This window comes from Eretmochelys imbricata, chromosome 3, assembly GCF_965152235.1.
Source record: "Eretmochelys imbricata isolate rEreImb1 chromosome 3, rEreImb1.hap1, whole genome shotgun sequence".
NCBI classification, from domain to species: Eukaryota; Metazoa; Chordata; order Testudines; family Cheloniidae; genus Eretmochelys; species Eretmochelys imbricata.
Window position 1 is genome coordinate 196,915,078 of NC_135574.1, and position 22,180 is coordinate 196,937,257.

Genomic DNA, 22,180 nt, shown 5'->3' on the forward strand with positions numbered 1-22,180 from the left:
CCTTTGGGCCACGGAATCCCATCAGATTTTCATAGGCTGTGCACAGCAGCAAGTCCTACTCCCGGCCTCGTTTTCTGTAGAGTGGCACTCCACGCAGCACAAGGGCAGAATATCCCAAACAAGATCCTCTGCTTGTACAGCTGAACACCAGTGCCACTGCCAGGAAGTCACCACATCAGTGGGATGAGGGAAGCAGGGGTAGGATTCGTCCCTTGGTAGCACAAAAGCCTTTTCTACTTTGTATTGCTCTAGTTCCCAGAAATGCTTCTGTGATCACATCTCCATAATTGGGATTGGCTCTAGTACTTCTCAGTGACCAATGCTAGCTTTCTAACTCCCAGCTGAAAGTCCCGTCTGCTGATCTAGGGCCACATCCTGTATTTTTTAAATACAGGACGAACACCCATTAAAAGTAAAAAAAAAGTCAAAAGGCATTTGGCCTGAATAAGCACTGGATCCTCAGGCAGAGAGTTACACTGAGGTGAAGACCGATGAAAACAAGAAAGATGCTGGGGACCTTCACAGCTGCTCTCACGAAAGTTCTGTTACATGTTTGAAACATTTATTTTTACTTACCATACATATTGTTCACATTCAGGTCAGTGATATATAGAAATAAGTATCTCCAACAGCTAATATTGTCTTAGAACTGTGCAAGCATCCAGCCTCTAACATTAATTCATCTAGCAATCATCACTTCCTTTGTCTTAAACTATGTCTTATAGTCTCCTTTTCTACTGAAATTCCCACAGGAAGAAGAGGGATGAGTGTGCAGAGATCTCAATATACTCATCCTTTTTTAATGGCAGATCCCTCCCACTATGATTGAAGGAGGGGTACCTGAGACCTGCAAGGAAATTCAGTTCCATCTTCCCAGCTCAGAAGGCAGCCATGCAGACAGGGGGATCTTCCATTCGGCTCCTTACTCTGTGTGCCACTCCTGGCAGCATAATTCACTCAGGAACCACGCTGCCAGGGGCTCACTCTCCCAATCATTAAAGGATGTTCAAGCTGTGGAGTGGGAGTTATGTTGCAATGAGTACGGAATCTGAGCACTTCTGAGGGGCTTCTACACGCTGCGGGGGTGGGGGGGACGCAAAAGGAAGAAAGCCATATAGTTTATCCTCACTCCTTCCATGAGTTAAACTTTCTGGCTGCCCATGTGCGCCAAAGCACAGAAGAAAGATGAGAATGGGGATCCTGTTCCACCAGGCTGACAAGAAAGCAGCTTTCTGTTTCTTGGGACCCAGGGGTTTTGTAGTGGTTTTATTGTCATCATTATTATTTTTAAGAACACTAGTAGCTCTCACAAGATGGCGCATAAATGTGTCACCCTAATTTATCTTATGACTACACTGAAGCGGAGAGCATGACTCCCAGCCCAGGTATACGAACGGGCTAGCTCTGCTCGAGTTAGCACATTAAAAATTGCAGTGCGGACATTGCAGCACAGGCTAGCCACCCAATACAAGCCTACCTGACCCCCTGGTAAGCAGCCAATAAAACATGTGTGTGAACTCAGTATTTCTCTTCCCTCTGTATAAAAATTGGTGCCTTTGAAAAGTAACATTCTTTCTGTGTTCCACCAGCTTTCAAGCTAACCTCCTGTCCCTTCATATATACTTGGCTGCCCAGCACCCCCAGATAACAACTATCTTCAACTTTTTCCTGAGCTAACAGTAATTCACTGACTCCAGTACAGTTACAGTTCCCATATCTTGAGTCCACATTCAGGTGGCTACCCTGCACCGCTGCTCATGCCAATGTCTACACTGCTACTTTTAGCGCACTAGCTCAAGCAGAACAAACACCCAGGCTGGGAGAGAGAATCCCAGATGCAGTGTAGACTAGTCTTCCATGTTTTCCTATACTTTAAAATAACTCAAGGAAAAATGTTCTATAATTTTGCAGACCTTACCATTAACAATGAATCAAGGCAGAGCCCTGCATATGGCATTCACTGCTAAATGAAGAAGCATTTCACGTCTGTTCTACTTCTATAAAAATATTTTAGGACAAATGTATTGAATTTAAAGAGTCAGCATATTTTCTAGGAGGTGATAGACTTTTGGCATGTAATGCTTTACCAGGGTTCACTCCTCAGTACAGAGTTGGCCCCTGAGCACAGGACCTCATACTCCTGTCCCCACACTTCCTGCTAAGCCCATGAGACAAGCTGGTGTAGCTGTCCTTAGTGCTAGTAACCATATCAGCATTACTAGATTTACCAGAGGCAACTAATACTGCTAAGGCTACAAGCACCACCATGAGAGGGCATCCCAGGAACCGAAATAAGCAGGTAACACATATATCTTTACTGTCCTCCTCTGCTGCAGTGCAGCCCTTCTCGGGGCATTGACAGTGGGAGGTACACTTTGGTTAACAGCTGTGGAACACAGGGGCACAAGACAAATTGACTCAGAATCAGTCCACTCCAAAATACAGATGACACAAAAAGATATAAAACCAATATAAAAATACTCCAATCAGGGGTCAAAAAATTAATTTTGCAAACAGAAAATACCCTAACATCAGAAGATGGAGGATATTAAAATTAAAATGCCCTTATCATACTGAAGGCATGGCACATTAAAAACACAGGCTTAATTTACTCAAGAAAATGGGCTGCTTACAGCTCTCCTGAAACTGGGTAGTAGAAAAGATGCAAGTTATACATTTAATTTTCAGCTTTAAAAGGAAGGTTATTTCTGAGCTGAAGTTGTGTGGAAAGTACTAGTTTGGAAAAGATCTTTCTAGAATATATTCTCCCATTCTCTCAAAGGCCCGTATTCTTGTGGTGGAGCAGCTGGCATAATCTCTCCTTACAGGGATTCATCCGACTAAAGTTTTACTGCCGTGGACTGAAAAAAGCATCAGGACACCAACAACAGAGGAGATTCCCAGGACTTGCAGTAAGTATAGATGCTGAGGCTGCTTATAACACCGTCCCCAATTTCTTCAGGTCTCAGTCAGCAACTCCTATGATTAAACCAGCCACAAAGAGCTTTCTGAACCCAGTGGTTTTACGATTACTCTTGGATGCATTTCAATGCTGATGAAAACTCAAACAGCATGTAGTATATGCAAAAAGTCCGCAGGAATAAAAATACCTTTAGTAATCGCACAGCCAGTTTCAAAATAGTACTCTGAAAAGACGTGCAGATGCTGGAGATAATAAGGCAGTTGTTTGAAGGGATGAAAAGTGATTTTAATCAAGAGAATGCAAAAAGCCATTAACAGATAAAGGAAGTACCATCATAGCAGATCTTTAAACTGTGTATTGGTGAGCGAAAGAAAACCTATTCTTTGCACGAGAAGCATAAGAAGTGTTCCTTACGAGCTAAAGTAACTAATAATGGGAAACAGTCTACATATTCTTCAAACTATGGCTAATGAAAAACTAGACTCCTTGGCTTTGTGCAACTAGAAACTAAATGACAGACAGAGGCAGGCCTCTTCGCTTTTTAGCATCCTTATAGAACAAAGTCCTGATGCAGAAACGAAAGAAAAAAAACATTTTATTTATGTTAACTTGCTTGACCCACAGATATTTGTTCCAAGTACTGTGTCCACTATGGGCTAAATTTGAAGAAGAGCTCAGTTCACATTAAGACACCAAAGCAAATGGCCAGATTTTTCAAAAGATTTCAGCTCACTTGGTGCAGAGCTCTTTTGAACATCTTGCCATAAGCATTGTAATGGCACTGTCGAGTGCAGAGCACATTTCAAAAATCCAGCCCCGCTTGTGGGTGTGAGCATTTGCAAAGCTAACCCTTAGCTCTTCTGAAAGTCAATTTTTCATAGCCCTATTCAACTATTCAGGTTACCTACAGAAGTGGCCCGGACACTAATTCCATTTTTCCACAGTTACTAACCATCACCACCACAAACAGCCACACAACCAAGAACAAAATAAAATAAACCATACATGGCTAACATGGCCAGAGTTATGGAGGTTGGGAGTGATGAGGCAGACTACAGTAATGACAAATAGAGGGGATGGTGTTACAGGACTAAGGCCCTTGCTGATACATTACAACTACACTGGTCACAGGTTAGCCCAGTGAACTCTCAGTTCGCTGGTGCAGTTCCTTATTTGAAAAGAACAGTAAGCTATTTTGACAGTTCTTTATTATTTTAAACCTTCTCCTATGCATTTTGATAAACTAAGGGATTCAGAATTTACTTAATTAGCCATCACTCAAAATAAAGGAAGTTTATGATGTGAATTGAGTAGCAGTATACATTGCACTGTGAACTGTATTAACAAGCTGGATTCTCTAATTACTTATTTTAATATGGGTTTTTTAATACTAAAGTCAGTGGGTATGCAAAGAAGTTTTCCCAGGCCAATTGTGTACATCACTGCCTTGCTATTTATCATGAAGTGGTTCCTTGTTTTTCAAAACCAGGATCTGAGTGCTATAATTGTACAGGTGTCAGTAAATTACTATTAGCTCAGGAGCAAATTAAAGATAGGTGTTATTCAGGGGCACTGAGCAGCCAAGTTTATATGAAGAGACTGTAGGATAGCTTGAAATCTAATGGAATACAAAGTACAAGTTATTTTTCAAAGGCACCAATTTTTATACAGAAGGAAGAGAAATACTGAGTCCGGAGAAATGTTTTATTGTCTGCTTATATTAAGCCATTTTAAATACCTCACGCAGATTGGCAACAACATATTGGATGTGTATGCAGAATAAAACCATAATCCTGTTTATCCCCAAAATTATTAATATTCAGGGTCTTGCAGATCCCACAATTTAGTAGCTGTAGAATCCACCCCTTGCTATAGAGTTGTGCTCTGGAAAATAAGATTCTTTTGTTTGTTAAAGGAAAAGTCATGGTTGTGAAGAAAACTTCAATGTGTGAACAGAAATAGACTTCACGCGACTACAGGCAGCCTGAAACACTAACTCTGAGAGGTGCGTCTGTGAATGTCTTATTCAACTCAATGAGTTGTGAACCTGGAATCCTAAAGATGACAACAGAGATGTCAGTGATGTTGGATATATATTTCTGGTAATTTTAGCTTGGGCCCCAGTCCTAAACTCTCTGCAATGCCTCCCCAGGTGCCAACAGTCAACTGTCAAAACCTCCAACTTCCCACCTGACTGTTAATAAACTTCTTTAAACATTGTTAATACAGAATTGTCTTATGTTGAAGACTGAAAATGCTAGGAAAGCATAAAACAGGGGCTGCTGTATTCACCATATTAGTTATTTGCACATTTACTGAAAACCTCCATTTTTAAAAATGGAATGTGAACAGCTGCAGAATTTCTAATCTCCTACAGAGGGCCACAGAACATAGTCACAGATGGACAGGAACCCTTGGTGCTGTTCCACAATAGCGCAATAGCCTGCTGGAATTCTACTCCATCATCATGGAGAGGAAGATGCACACAAACTGAGTCACTAGGTATCCAAAGCAGAAGACTTCACAGACTCTTAAGAGCAGACAGGGAGATGCTTTTACAAATAAATAAATAGAACAGAGTTCCTGAACAGAGAAAAGCACACTGGAGCACCCACCCATGGAGTCCGCACCTATGACCGGGACAGCAGGTAAGAGCAGGTCGGCTCCCACACACCCAGCGTGTGCTGCAGTCTCCTTACTAGGCCGAAGGCATGGGCCGTATTCCCAGAGCCAAATGCGCTGGCGTAGGAGCATCAGTTTAATAATACTGCGTAGGGCCCCATATATCCTAAGGATGGCCCGGTCAATAAGACATCCTTTCTCTCCGCACTCAAAAGAGAGACTTATTGAAATAAAAACCGACCCCTTACAGTGGATTTGTCCCATTATATTGGGCTATAATCCACTGGTTTTTTTGTGCACAATTCTTTTTCCTATTTCTAGGACACTGACTCAAGTCAAGAAATTTCAGGAATGAATTCTGTTTCTCAGAGAAACACAGTAACACTTCATTACAGGCCCAATTCTGCAAAGACTTACTATTAGGCACAGTGCTTAATTTCTGTAAATTGCCTCACTGGTAACAGTAAACACAACGCCCAGCAGCAAGTCTTTGTGGGACTGGGGCACAAGCATGCAGTATTGCCAATCCCAAGCATTCAATAATCATGAATCAAGCCCACAAGAGTCAAGACATTTTTTAAAAAAAAAATTCAATCACAAACTCATTTTTAAACAAGCGTTTAGGTTATTTTTATTTGCCTTCCACTGTCGTGGCCTCTGGATTCATATTTTCAAGCTTTTCCCTATAAACTCAAGGGCTTCTATTTAAATTTTTTTTAAAAAAATTGTATATATCATCACTTCAGGAACTAGGCCTTGAAGAACTGCACCAAATATCACAACACATGCAAAAAAAAAGAGAGAGAGAGAGAGAGAGAATGCACTGTGGAAATAAAGTAATCTAGCCATAACATTTTAGAACGGTAGAAGGAACAGCGCCAAGAAAATAACCTTAAAGTAAGCCTTTTGCATCTACCTAGCAAATCTATCTATAAAACATCCTAGAGATGTAGCGAGAAGCATTTCACACCCACCTCCGACTCCTCCCTCCCATATTTCTAAACTTCTTGGGGGGGGAGGGAGGGATAGCATAAAAAAAACAAAAAACAAAAAAACCCAACCAACAACAACCCACTAAACTCGATCAGAGGTTCCCTTCCCAGTAGTGCCCGGATGGCAATTCTGGGTAGCCATAAGGATGGTGGAGGGCAAGTAGAAAGATTGAACAGAAAGTGAGACAACGTAGAGGATAGAGTAGGGAATGAAAGATATAAGCATTAAGGAGCCAGTGACTGGAAAGGGGTTTGGCAGGAAGCAATCAGGGAGCCCAACAGCTACATGCTTGGGAGCAGGGACAAGAAAGAAAGGAGAACAGAGTTTCAGATGAGAAGAAGAAACAGATTTTTAGAGCCCTGTGCAGATAAAAACTTTGTATCCACATCCAATCCACGAGTCGCAAAAATGGTCCACGGATGTAGATATAAAGCAGATATCTGCAGATTTGCAGGGCTCTACAGATTTTGATTTTGGGGGAAAGTGGGTAGCTCAGAGTGTGAGGGCTGAGAATTGATTTTGACTGTTGAGAAGGAATTCATTTTGATTTGTTGGAGAAGGGGGAAATCGATTTGTAAAAGCTGATTGTGGTTGTTGGTGGAGAACTAACTTTGATTTGAGAGTTGGTGAGGGTTAAAAACTGATTTTGGGAGAAAGTTAATTGATTTTGGAGCTAGGGACAATTTTCAATATGGGAATCAGGGAAGCTGAATACAAATACAAAAAGAGGAGCAGAATTGATTTGAGAGAATAAAACCCTAACTTGTGAGGGGGGAGGGGGAGGTGGAGGGGGGGGGCTGAGCTAAGCCTTTTCCCATGCAAGCAGTGGCTCAAAAGGGAAAGTGGCTACACTAAAATGTAAAGACTTTAAGAACTCCAGCTGTAAAACTGCAAATTGACCTTGCCTTGCCACACAATTATCCTTACTGAACAATCACACCCATATGCTCATGAGACTCTCCCCTGTGGGCCCAATCCTGCAAGGCACTGAGCACCTTCCTTCTCTCGACATGATCAGGCTCGGAGCAATCTCTATTTCTGCAACAGCCAGTAAATTCCAGTTCTTTCCTTCAGCGCTCAGGAGTTTGTTGGAAAGCAGAGACCGGAAGGCAAACTGACTAGAGTGAACTGTGGAATCTCAAAAAGCCTGAAGAATCTCTCCCATGCTCATTAAATACCAAATCTTAAGTTCTTGCAGCATCCAGTTATGAAACTACCATGGAGGAGAAAAACAGATGAAAAATATTCAAGTATTGCTTCATTTCCAAGAGAGAAAGATATTTTTAAGATGCAGGGACTAGTCTAGAATACCTCTATTTGATCCAAAAAGACATTTGTCACAAGAAAATTAAGCCTTTAGTTAGTGCAGGCAGTTTGAAAAAGAAGTCAAATCACTTTAGAAATGTAAAAGGTTTAGCAAAAAAGCATAATAAAAGCAAAGAGTTTTATACAGAAGGAATAGGCACAAGGAGGTGAATTAAGAAGCCCACTAAATTGGCACCCCTTACGGAGGTCACTCAGTGCTGTGACTAAGGTGGGTCAGTCAATGAGGGCATCCGCCCAGGGCACAGAAATGGGGCAATGCGCAGGATCAGTCCGAGCAACTTCAGCGCCATTCCCCCCCTCCCCCGCCCAAGCAGCATCAGGCACAGCAGTGTCAGCCAGATCCCAGGGTGCTCAGCGTTCCCCCCAGCCCTTCGCAGGCTCTCCCCAGTGCTAGGACTGTGGCAGCGTGCTGAGTGCACTGGTTGGCTCCTATTGAGCATGCATACACGGACAGAGCATGCTCAGTAACATCTGCTGAAGGGGTCCAGAGGCAAAATTGGAGGTGGGGTGGGGGGTTAAACTCATGGATGAGGCACTGCCAGAGGGTGGCAGAAGGCAAAACCCTGGAACAGGGAGGGGCAGAGGGGGTAACAGTTACCCTGACAGGGTGAGACACCTGCAGTGTTTGCAAAAATAGGGTGGGGGCAGAGCAACTTTTTTATTTCCCCTCCCTCAGAACAGTCCCAGGGCTCTGTTTTTCAAGGCACAGGCATCCCAGTGCCTAGACATGGCAGCTCTTCTCTACCAGATATAACATACAGAGGTGCTGCAGGAGACTTGATTCCATGAAATATTTCACACACACACACAGTATCACACATTTTGAGTATTTAAAAGAATCCCTTATCAGTTTAATATGTCTGCATAAAGTCTCCTAGCAGTTCACAAATCTTTCTTATCTGCTGCTGTAATTCCCTGACCTGCACTCCCTTTGTTGTAATCCATTTTAAATATAGTTTTGCTCCTTCTATTTGTTTACTTTTGAAAATGTTATTTTTATTACTTTTAGCGCTTTGTCATTTACTTTTATCTCGGCTATCATTGTGCTATTTAGTTTAGATTTTAATAGCAAATATTCATTGAAAATATTTATAATCAAAGGGTTGCTAGTATTTTTAGTAATGACAGCTGTGTTTTAGCATTGCACTTCCTATGTTTTTACTGTGTTTTTTAATTCGGAATTTTTAATTCTACATTTTTTTCTTTTTATAGCACAGTTTTATTTTCTGTAGGACCGTGTGACTTCCAATCTAACTATTTCCTAGCCTGGTGTCAAAACTTCTTCATTTTCACTTGTTCCACCAATGGAGATTGCCTCTCTCACCATTACTTTGCCTCTCAATCCGCTCTTAGTACTTTTTCGCATATCACTGCTCGTGGGTAGAACAATATAGTCACTAAGGGCAGTATACTATCTCTCATTAAATCCTTTTCAAAGGCAAAAATCTCCTGTAAGTTTTCCTGAACGCAAGAATGGCCGTACTGGGTCAGTAATGGTCCATCAAGCCCAGTATCCTGTCTTCTAATAGTGGTCAATGCCAGGTGCTTCAGAGGGAATGAACTGAACAGGCAGTCATTGAGTGATCCTGTCATCCACTCCCAGATTCTGGCAATCAGAGGCTAGGGATACGGACACCTAGAGCATGGGGTTTCATCACTGACTATCTTGGTTAATAACCATTGATAGACCTGTCCTCTAGGAACTTACCTAATTCTTTTTCAAACCCAGTTATAGGTCCATGATTGCTTGACGACCATACGAATTCACAAATCATAAGGTATACACCCCCAAGTCATGAAATTTTTTTTATTTTATTTTGAAAAGATCCATGATATTGGTTCCTTTTATGCATCTTTTTGTTCCTGAGCCATTAGGGTGCAGAAGGCCCAGATCCACAAAAGTAGGAGTCTAAACCCCTGAGTGAATCCTGGCCTCGCTTCAGACTTTTGCTGTTACCTCTCCCAAACAATTCATATATCCAAGGCCATATCTATACTACAACTTATGTTAACTCAAGTTATGTCAGCATATTGTCACCGCAGCTGTATGTCACTGGTGTGCATGCCTACTTGACTCCTTGTGTCCGTGGCAAGTGTTCTCACCAAGAGCGCTTGTACTGATTCAGAGTGCGGTGCACTATGGGTACGTATTAACCACGTGTCACAATTTGCTGCCTCTCACCTTTGTCACCCTCTGGTCTAGGGGTAGCAAATTTGTGATGGATGGTTGATGCCCTATCACCATTTGCTACTCCTGGACCAGATGATGGGATAAGTGAGAGGGAGCAAATTGACAGGTGTACCTGGGCAGGCACACCCCATAGTTTGAAATACTCCACGCTAAATGGAAGGCAGAAATCTGGGGAGGCGTTTGACCCTGCAAGGTCCCCCTGCTTCACCTCGAAGTGGCGCAAATACACTTGCTCGCCCCAGGTGCTAAAATGCTTAGTTACAGCTCTGTGGTCACTTATTATTTCTTGTCATAATCTCAATGTTCTTAACAGTGAATGTGTTGCCTCTTGGTATTAGAAGCATCTGATAAGAAACAATACATAAGGAGCTTAGCAACAGGTTTAAAATCAACTCTAAGATTCAGGCCTCTCTCAATAGAAGCTTATTTATTATATATATTGTGGTAGAATCTTTGGGGCCTAGTTAGGACCCAAATTTGCTAGGCAACATATAAATGAGCAAAATAACAACAGTCCTTGCCACAGAGAGCTCACATTCTAAGGGGATATCAGCAATTTCATTTCTTATACACTGTGGCCGACACGAGTGCATTTCCAGATGCTCAAAGCAATCACACATTTACAGAGGAGCGTCGTTTGTTGGATTCTTCCATCGAGACTGACTGAGCTAGACATGCAATCCAACAGAGTCACCAAATTACTCCCTCCACAGGTACTAAATACATTAATGTTTCAGATAAAGAACAAGTTTTGCTCTGGCAACCCAGATAGTGCAACCGATGGCTGTTCAGGGGGCCTGTATGAACATGAGTTTGGTGGTTTTCAGTCCAATTCCCACTGACTAGGTGTCCACACCATAAAAAGCAAACCACCACCATTTGTACTAGATAGAAGCTGGGCCAAGGACTGAATGAACGGAGGATAAGCTATCCCCTCCCTACTATATGTACTTCATCCAGGTTAAGGCTGAAGTACATTAGCAAGGCTGCAAAGCCTGTACTTCCCCCACCTGTTTTAGGGTAAGCAGAGGATATCAGAAGCAAGGGCTATCAAGCCAGCACCTTTTATATACACTAAACTCATGTGATTGATGTAAAAAGATCAAAATTTTGAGGTATCTAGAGTCACAAATCCACATTAAAGACCCAGACCATTTTTTTTTAAACGTAGGGAATCTAAATTAGTGACCTGATTTTCAGAGGTACTGAACAGCCATAACTCTTAAATGCTTCAGTGGGAATTTGCAATGCCATATTTGAGCTCAGAAAAAGCAGGTTTGTTCAGTTAAACACCTGAAAATAAGATTTTACAATAAAGTGCTAACATCTTTAAATGTACCATCACAATTAATAAAGTGATCAATGATATCTCTAGAAGTAGCCATCTATAAACATTAATAGCAGCAAGCAGTAGAAACTACAGAGTCCAGGAAAAGCAAGACTGAAAATCCCTTCACTATGCTGGACATGTGCTGCTTACTGAGAAATAATCCAATTAAAGAGTAGAGCAGCAACACAAGAGTGTTTGTGACCTCCTACATAACCAGCATAGCTATCAGCTTGAGGAACAAGTATTTTAGGACCACCACATGAAAATTCAGATCAATACAAGAAAAACAAAAAACAAAAATGTACTCCAAAACAAAATGAAGGTATTAGAACTTTGCAAGAATACATCTAATGTTGCACAGTGCAACTGACCAATTACAAAACAATGAAATTCACAAGATAATCTTTTGTTGTTTTAACTTATCAAAAATGGATTTATTTCTTCTTATCTTCAAATTGTAAATAAGCATTCTTCCTGTTGAGTTCATAGGCAACTTTTCTCCCAGCCATATTTTGCTTTGGTTGTGTTTATGACTCCATTGTCATTTATTTTAAAATATGAATGGATCATTATTTTCTTACAGAACCACTGTATTGTTTGAGTGCCAATACATTAAAATAACACTTAGTGTTTACTACATTTCCCATCAAAAGGCACTTACAGCATGGACCTACAAGAATATACTGTAGCTCTGTTGTTCCAATGCCGCATCATATACACATTAGGCCTGACTTCAAAAAGAGGCAGGGCAGAGACGGTTAGTTTCTCATATTTTGTTGTCACTCACGCCAATTCTGCTCTTTACACCCAGCCATAAACTCAGATGCAAGCTTAAAAAACAACAGCGTTGCTCACCAGCACACAGAAATTAGTGTCTATTTCAGAGGCAGCAAAAGCTGTACTTAAAATGTTATAAAATATTTTTATCATTCCTGTGTTTTATACAGAATTTCCATTTGTGGAAGAAACATTTAATTTTAACTCTCATGCTTATGGAACATTTTTGTCTTAAGACGGTTTCCTCTTTTTTAAAGAGTGTAGAGGAGTCTACAAATCAAGTGATTGTATAGGGTGGGTTTGCTTTATTTGTTAAAAGACTCATCTCTGAAACATTTCACAACAGTGTGGTTATCCTGGTTACCAATACGGGCCCAGATCCTATAAACATTTACACCAGGGTAGTCAAATTTTTTTTTTGTCAAAGTCTAAATTTCTTGATCAAGGTATAGTCAAGGTCTATATTCCAGAAAAACATTTTTCACACTGCAATAACAATAATGACAATAAGTAAATAAAAAGTTTTAGCAGTCCGTTCAAAAAGCATCTGGCAGTCTGGATTTGGCCTGCAGCCTGCCTAGTGACTGCCCCGATTTACATCTATGTGGAGTGTAAACCAGTGACACTACCCACATGAATTAAGTTATGTCAAACTGACTAGTTTAGCTTTGTTGATCAAGCTAAATGCCATGTACAAAAGTAACAGAGGCACAAGCGGTAAAATAGGCTTGATACAGTAATTACTGGATCAGATTCTACAGCCTGTTCTATACAGGAGATCAAACTAGTTGATCATAGTGATTTCTTCTGGCCTTAAAAAACTATTCAAATCAATTAGATTTTCTAGATTGTAAAGATTATTAAAACTGAAATAGAGTTAATATCAAAAGTGCAGAGAACGCTTTTAAAAGTGATTATTAATTTGACAGTGCCCCTTTAAGATAGGGGTAATATGAGGATTCAAGTATGTTGGATTGATATTTCTAAAAATTTAACTTAGCAGAAGCAATTACTCATAACTACTAAAAGCAGCCAATGCTAGTGCCAAGCTGGCCAACAAGAAGAAAAGCCAAGTGATAGAAACTAAGTTTTAAGTTTGCTACAGATGATTTACCGTGATGTTTTGCAAGTTTCCAAGCATGCTCACTTCCCACTGACATTACAGAACTGAGTCAGTTATGAACATGAAAAATAATGCAAACCCTCCTGAACTACTAATATATAACTTCAGTTTTAGTATAATGTATTTTAATGAGATTTTTTTGTCTTTGCATAGTAAAACAAAAAACACCAAAAACAAAACCTAGATCCTGGTCCTCTATGCAAAACAAGACAAAAAAATCCCATCAGCTCTAGGATTCCACTTTGCATAAGGAGAGAGGTGGACTGGAACAGACCCATACAGTTAATTGCTTGCTGCAGTCTAGCCAGCTCTAAGTATGTTCCACTGGGCCATTACAGCATGAAATTCTTGTCTGACTAAGCAAATAACTCAAAATAATTCCCAAGGCTCTGTGTCCTCACTCTTCCCATTCAAAAGACGAAAGAGGAAAGAGAAGTCTTTAGGCAAGAAAAGTCATATCTACCCAGACTAAAATAAGATACACTATTATTGATCTTGAAAAATGTGTCAAATCTGTGTATCCCTTTGATGTTATAGTTGGCTTATCATACCCATCTCTGAGACCTGGGGTGACATTTGGAAAAGTTTCCTTTAAAAAACATGAACTTTGATTTTTAGCAGCCTTATATCTAATAAATGCACGGTCTAATACTGCTGCAACCACCTAAGATGATCAAATTAGAGTGCAATAATTAACCTCATGGGGTGGAAAGCACTTGTTAAGAGAGAGATCTGCACCCCACCTAGCAGCTTCTGCACTAAAGGAGGGAAACCACACAGTGGAACAGGCAATGGCCATGCTCCAGCACCAGCAACTCACTTGACCACTTCAACAGTTGATACTTCTTACCATTTCTTGGTGCACTCAACCATCAGCTCCTGGTAAGAGGCCACAAACTGGAACTTGGATGCATGTTTCCCAACACGTTGCAGTCTCTTCCAAACTGAAGCCATGACGATGAGAAAATATCAGAGTCCAACACACAGCTGCAGTTCTTGGATCTAGCAAAGCAGGTTTAACAGTGTATGTACCCAATGCTCAGGGTTCTACATATAAATACACCAAAAATGATGCACAAGAAAGAGCTTGAGGTGATGTTTAGGACTCATGTTCTATCTCTCCTTTTCACAGGGTAAATCCCAGTCTAGGTGAATGGCACACTATTGGCTGGGAGCATCATGAGACATGACTGGGCGAATGAGTGATTGAAAAGAAGTTCCCTCATGGAGTCATCATTCCTTCTCATATGCTGGGTGATCTGCCGACTGCCAGACTGGAAAACAAAGCAGAAAGGGGGAGAAACAGTGGTTAATGTGTTACATGCTATGATGTTGCAATTGTACAGAACCTTGTACCTTTCATCCATAGCAAACCACAACACACACCCCGTCCCCCCCCAATAATTAAATAAATAAATAAGAATAAAAATGCAGCAGCAATTTCAGGAATGCAAAGTCCATCTCGAAACAAATCAACATGTTCTTTTATCAGCACCATCAACAACAAAAAAGCACAGGTCAGGGCCATCCTAAAGCCTTACCAAGCATCTCCTGGAAGCAGTGCAGAAAGCAGCTGAGGTGCTGCCAATATGCACCCACAGGGAGGGACAGACGGGAAGCAAAGACAAGTTCTTTGTCTTCCAGCTGATGACAAAAGGTGTAACAGTTGTTTCCTCCCCCCACTCCTCTCCCCAGGGGAGTGTGTGCATACACTGTATGCAAGAGGGTGTTGATGCTGTAAATGTTCATGCTAAGGGAAAGAGGAGACAAGGATATTTCCTGAGCTGGGGCTCCCTAGGATCCCCATCTCCCTCACCGCACTGAAACGCTTCTCCCTCCTGCCTAGAGAAACAAGAAACAGAGAAACATGCATCATCTCTAGGAAAAGGGCAGAGGCATGCAAGGGGTGGCTAAATCCCCTCCTCCTGGGCAGGGGAGCTGCTAGGCATGAGGGGTGAAATCTCTGGCCTGTAAAAGGCGGAAAGGCTGATGCCCCCGGTGGGAGACGGGAGGGGATGAAGGGGGGGGGGAGATGGGATGGGATGAAATATGCAGGGGGCTGGTGGGGAGATGGGATGAAACGGCGGGGGGGGGGGGGGAAGCCCGGGGGCGGGGAGGCAGCTCTCCATGCTGAGCGCGGTCCCCCTTGCCTCCCCAGCCATGTGTCACCGCTGCTGATGAGCTGCTAGCGCCGGTCCCCGGCAAAGCAGCTGGCCCAGCGGAGGCAGGACCGGAGCCCGGGAGGAAGCTGCCTGGGGCCGGCAGCCAGGGCTGGAGGGGGCAGGACCCAGCGGGATCCCGGGTAACCCAGGCGGCAGGAGCAGCCGGGGGCCCGGCCCCCCCTCTACCTACCTTCCCGCGGCTCCTCGCAGGGCTAATCCCGGCCGGGCTGGAGCGGGCACCACGCACCGCGCGGGGCTAGCGCCGCTGCCCCTTACAGCCGCCGCACCGGGGGCCGGTCCATCCCTCCGGGGGCCACCTGGCACAGCGGGGCACAAGCCGCTCCAGGCGCCCCTGCCCCCCAAGGAACAGTCCAGGGCTCCCCGCAGCCGCTCACTCCACAACCATCACCCTCCGCCTGGAGAACTGCGCCGCTCACACTAACTTGCCTCCCCTCCCCCCCACCACCAAACCTCACTGCTCTGGGGGCACCATTGGCAGAGGCGTGAGCCTGCCCAACAGCGCGAAAGATCATTGGCTGAGGACCGACGTCGATCATTCAGTGGGCGGACACGAGGACCTCGCACAAGGAGGCAGGGATCCTGTCTCGCACTCTGATTGGCTGCTGTGCTGGAGGGCGGGGTTGTTTTTATTGCGGAGCCTGGCGACTGGTGAGTGATGGTGTCAATGAGCGAACGCTATCAAGCGATTGGGTGGTGTCTCCCAGGTGTCGAGTGGATTCAGGGAGGGAGGCGGCGTGTGGGGAGTTCTCACTCTGGGGGAGGGGGAAGTGATACGAGTGAGCGAGCGAGCGTGGCTCCTCGTCTGGGGTGAGGGGCGAGACGGAGCTTCCCTCACAGACAGACCTGTCCGCATCTCGCTCACTGGGGGGGGGGAGATTCCCTCACACAGACCCCACCCCGGGCCCCCCTCTCTCACTGGGGGGGACCCTCCCCCTCACGGACCCCGCCCCGGGGCCCCCTCTCTCACTGGGGGGGACCCTCCCCCTCACGGACCCCGCCCCGGGCCCCCCTCTCTCACTGGGGGGACCCACCCCCGCACGGACCCCGCCCCAGGCCCCCCCACTCCCTCACACGGACCCGGGGACCCCATCACTGGAGGGGGGGGTTCGGCCTCTCTCCCTCACGGGGGCGGGGAAACTCCATTCCCGACTGCGGGGGACACTCCCTGAGACGGACCTTGCCCTGCCCCCCCATTCACTGGGAAGGGAAAGCTCCCTCACACGGACCCTTCCTCTCCACCCCCCCCCCCCCACCCACTCGGGGGTTAGGCTCCATCATGCAAACGCTGGGCAGAATTTAAAATGAATGCTTCCTACCACTTGACAGCAGGGATGCCAGACAGTTACAGCACTTATTTGGAGCCCTTGTGGTTTGCAAGGTACCATCTTTGAAAGCAGTCGCTAGCGGGATGCAGTAGCTGTGCTTTCCTTTGGTGCTGCCTACTGAAGGGCTTGCCTGCTTAAACTGGTTTATTCCTGCAATCACTTTAGCTTGTGTGGAATGAAGCTCAAGTGATTTAAGTGAGGGTTAAACCAGTTTAAGCGCATCTCCAGTAGGGGCTTGCACGGGGTTTAATTGGATTGATTTAAAAGCAGGGTAGGTAAACTAGGATGCAGGATTGAATATAGCAAGTCCAGCACCTCAGGCCAGTTTAATTTTCACGCTGTCAGTTTGGTTGACTTTCCTGATTTTATTGCAAGTCTTGTGGTACTTGATATTTTACTTAAAGCCCAAGGTCCTGGAGATAAGTCATTATGTGAGAATCTCACTTTTTAACAAAAACAAAAAGTAAGTTTATGATTGTGCAGAAAAGCTTGGAAATGTGACGTATGTGTGTGCTCTAAAAACCCAGAAGGCAAATAAAAAGAATGCAAAACTTCTTTTTTGTCCTGATTTTTTTCAAGTCAAACTCATGATTTTTGGAGGCCTGACTCATCATTTTTTAAATGTTGGGGGTTGGTAATACTGCAGGGTTCCATCAAGTTTCAAAACATTAGCTCACCATCTCTGCAAGAATCATATGCAATGGAAAACTTAGGGTGACTTTACGTTTTATGAGAGTCTGTTCACAGAAAAGTTGGATTCAAGTCCTGAATTGTTTCAATGCACTGCCCAGTGTAAATTGCATTACCAGCTATAGTAAAGGCTCTAAGTGCTCTGTATCAAGCTTGACCTAAATTCTGCAGCCAGTTCTCCTACTTTCTAAAATGCTCTGGTGCAAATGACGAAATTCACTATACATTTCAGATAGGTTAAAAAATGGAAACATTTGATAAATAGGAAAATGAATAATCAGCACAATATATCTTCTGTTATTTAACATTAAATTCAGTTAATTTTATGTTGTCTCCAAACATTTACTTTTCAGTGTGCTGCACAATTTTATATAGAAAACATATCTACACTGTATGAAACTCTATAGCAGCAAGTCCTAAACCTACTAGTTAACCACCTATGTAGCCAGGCCAGATATTGAATAGATATGCAGGGAGATGGGAAGGGAGGAGCCCCCACAACTCAAGTCCTGAAACAGCTACAGAGTTGCTCCATGGAAGCTGTTGAATCCTTTTATGTCTGCACTAGTCTTTGCAGGCTCTTCTTATTGCATCCACTAACTTTCAGGGTGGAATTCTACAGGAATCTATGTAACTAGTAAATCTTCCTGTCCTGACCCCACTCCTCTACCCATGACCCTCCTTGACCTTTTCCTGTGTACAGTTGCACTATAGGGAGTCCCCACAATCACCAGCTGGACTGACAAGAGATCATCTGTGCCCATGGAAGTAGCAGTAGGATTTCCTAGATAAGGAGTTTTGGGGGCAGAGAATGACTTTGATATAAGAGGAGCCAATTATAGAGAAAGTACATTTGATGGTGAGTACTGGATTGTTAATTTTATCTTTATTGCTGACCTCCCTGACTTCCACTTACATACCAGTACAGTATTCTCCATTCCTTTCCTCCTCGCTCTCCTTTCTTTTTTTTCCCAGGCAGGGCTTATAATTTATGAGAATCCAAGCTGCCCAATGGTGTGATTTGGCACTGAGCGTCTTCCCCATATTGCCCCATCCTGGAAAGAGGATCTTCATTGGCAATTAGTTTCCTTAACATAGCGTACCATTGCTGGCGTGTGGATATTGGATCAGCCCAGGAATTGCTGATATCACAGGACCCCCATAAATGCAGTTTCGAGTAGTCCTTTGTGCTGATTTGATGCTAAAGCTGCCCCCACTCTGTACATTAGGAAAAGCAGATTTACTAGACCTTAAATTTATCTTCTTAAAGTTACACAGCATCCAGCTAATTCCTAATGTGTAGCTTTGGCCAATATTTTTCTCTCCAGACTCACACAGGCCATCTCTCTCCCGTGGAATAAATGCAATGGATCCAATGGTTGTTCAGCACTTGTGTTTCAAGCATCATTATTTATTAACATTTTCCATTTCCTCATTGCTTTTAGGTTCATATTTCACCAAGCCCACAGAAGTTAAAAGCACATGCATATTAGTCTCCTTTTCTCTGCTCAGTGTGGAGAGTTTTAACACACAGTAATAGGTATTTCTTACAAATTATTTATTTAATTTCAATGTGTTGATTTGAGACTGACAACTTTATAACCTGTAAATGTTTGGAAAATGAAAAAAACCAAAAGCGATCTATTTGGAAGGCTGGGAGCAGCTATTATTAACTATGCAAATAGGGGCCTATATCTTAGCTGCAACTGAGGCGCATGCAGAGCAAGTCAGGAGTTGGGAGTTGGCAAAAGTGGCTTTAAGCCACCTTTGTGCTCCCAGAATCCGAGGACAGCTCTGTATTGGCTCTATCCCCAGACATAAATTAGGGCAGCCAGGGTCCATGGCTGCAGTATCCCCATGTCCTTTTCCCCTAGGCTCACCCCTACATCGGCCGCAGAGGAAGGGATCATGTGGGATCCCTAATGTCAACTACATCACCAGAAGATCTCTGGTGATGTAGTTGACTATACTGAGAAGATCCTATTATGGCTAACCATGCCAGCTTTTTGGGCTGCTTTGTGCCAGTGGTGAAGTATGAAGCACAGCTCTGAATCTGACCCAAAAATCTAAATAAATAGTCACATTTTAATTTAAATGTTACTTATTCATATTGGGTTATGTTATCAGCTTTATCATGGACATAAGAGCAAAACTAGTTACCCAAACTGTCCAATCCTCACTTTTAAGGTCAGTAGCTGAATTCATAACTCACATTACCCCAAACAGGCTTTCTGATAATAAACAAAATGATGGGTCATCTTCACAATATCAAATTTTCTCCTCTGCAGTGGGTCCCTTTATTGTTTTTCCATGGCCCAGCATTTAATGAAAAACAGTAACAGAAAATAAAATATCCACATGATTAATAGGAACTTTTAAAAAAAAATATTCAAGAACATATGAATATGTATGCCACTGCATGTTCTAGTTAAACTATATTCCTGTCAAAATTACTGCCTTTCGTAAGGAAGGTAAAGTTCAGGAAGGTACATTTGTATGTGTGTTTTGGCTATGCCCTCAGCTACAAACATTTGGAACTGTGACATATATTAAGTACAATTCTGAGAATTGTTCTAAATCAGGGAGGAGCTTACAGGGACAGACTCTGGACATTTCCAGACCTTTGGGACTCCTTCCCATAAGCAACCAGTACCAGTTGTAGTCAAGGACACAAAAAGGCAGGGACTTCCAGCCTTTCCCAGCTGGCCAGACCCAGTGGGAACTGCCCAGGGCACCAGATCCAGCAGCCTTCCCAACCTGTATCCACATTTTATAGTTCTTTGGACTTTGACTCCTGCTTCTTGTTGGAAGAAGAAGAGTTGGTTTCCCTATAGGTCACAAGTCTAATACATTTCTCCTGTCCAAACAGAAAGGTTAGTTACTCTGCTCCTCTCTTATTCCCTATTATGCTTTCAAGCTACACATCCTTTCTCTTGTCTGTCAACTCCTCTTCATCAGAATAACTAAAGATAGGTTGTTCACCAACAAAGAAATGATGACCTTTGCTAAAAATACCTATAATAATAAATCTGTTTTCACCATTCCTCTGTATATGAATCTGTATGAATGTCACTAAATACATTAAATTTATAAAAATTATTATATGTGAGTTTGTACATTTTTATGAGGATGTGTAATGTAGGTGAATGATATATACTGTGTCTGTCACTCTTACATGTCAGACATTTTCATATTCCTACTTCTCACCAGAGGCCCAATCTTGCACAACAGAAGTCAATGAAAGACTTTGCATTAACTTCAGCGGGTATTGGATCACTTCCCAGATGCCTGTTCCCTCACAAAAATCCCCTTGCACCAACTGATCAGTGCTACATATTTGGTATTGTTTTATCTCTTCTTAAATACGCTTTCATATAACACAATTGAATTAATGAAACAACATCCTCATTACTCTTAATGGGTACCCAAATCATTATATTAACTATTTTACTACTACTGCTAGAGGTGGGGTGTGTTTATATCGTGTCAGCACATCTGATAGTATACACCAGGATCTGCCAGACTGGACAAGTTTATTTCATGGGCATCCTGGTGTAGGAGGAGGTTGTGACGGGATTCCCAGGGTGCAGCCTGAGCCTGTGGGACCGCTGTGCCCCCTTAACTCTCCAGCCTGGGCTGTCTCACACAATGCTTTGCTAGTGACAAGCAGCAAACCCCTCTAGGCGCTGTTATCACTCAGCACAACCGCATGAGGAGCCCCACAGCCAGCTAGATTGCATGAATGCTCCCAGAGCCACTCATGAATCACACAGAGAAAGACATCAGCCAAATCCCCCCAGCTCTCAGCCTTGTACCTCAGGAATATACCATCTTGCAAGCAGTGCAAGTTTATAAATTGGTTCAGCACTTCATCAATGGAAAGTGGATGTACGCCAGCCTTTGTAAACCTGAGCAGATTTACCTAACACTTCAGGCAAACTCACTGGTAAAGATAAACAGTAAAACCAGTTTATTAACTACAAAAGATAGATGTAAAGTGATTGGCAAAAAGTCAGAGTGATTACCAAAAGAAAAGAAAATATAAGCACACAGGCTAAACTCTCAACCCGATTAGACTGGACAACATCGAGATTAAACAGGTTTTTTTTTCTCACCCCACTGGATGTTGCAGTTCAAGTACACAGGTTTCACCCTTGAAACCTGGGCCAGTCCCCTCTGTTGGAGTCTTCAGTCCTCTGAGTGTCTTTGTTGCTTGCAACGTAGGTGGAGGAAAGAGAAAGGCGAAGCATGGGACCACTGTGTTCCGTTTTATACCCTTAGTCCATGTGCTTTCAGAACACAAGTCCAGGCATGTCTGGTGGGCATTGCTGAGTCACCATGCAAGGCTGAGCAATTCCCCTGCTGTGGCCTTGTGCAAGTGAGTTATTGCATTGTAGCTCCTTTGCTGGACAATGGCTGGTGATGTCTGTTCAGCACCCACCCGAGCGTTGGTTACCTCCCCTTTTCATAGTCTCTGGAGAGTTAGTATCTGGGCGCTTCCCAAACCCATAGCATATTTTAGTGAAAACCATACAACACAATTTTTAGAATTTTATATGCATTAATGATACACATATTTAGACCAAACAACGGGTTTCAGCAGATCATAACCTTTCCCACAAGACCTCACATGGCATGCTTTATATGAAATATCACAATTATATACAAATGATGAATATGGGGATTAGAGGGCGCTC

General features: G+C 43.1%; 1 protein-coding gene across 3 annotated transcripts in view; it reads right to left on the reverse strand.

The window, feature by feature from the left end:
- EHBP1 (EH domain binding protein 1) overlaps positions 1-15,873 on the reverse strand; it is a 320,086-nt gene extending 304,213 nt beyond the window's left edge. For all 3 annotated transcript variants that reach the window (XM_077814056.1, XM_077814055.1, XM_077814053.1), the window contains exons 1-2: positions 15,638-15,873; positions 14,136-14,559 (exon numbers count right to left, since the gene is read on the reverse strand). In XM_077814056.1, coding sequence (XP_077670182.1) covers positions 14,136-14,239 — 104 coding nt within the window. In that variant the 5' untranslated portion in view covers positions 14,240-14,559; positions 15,638-15,873. The remainder of the gene's footprint in view (positions 1-14,135; positions 14,560-15,637) is intronic.
- Between the last annotated feature and the right edge of the window lie 6,307 nt (positions 15,874-22,180).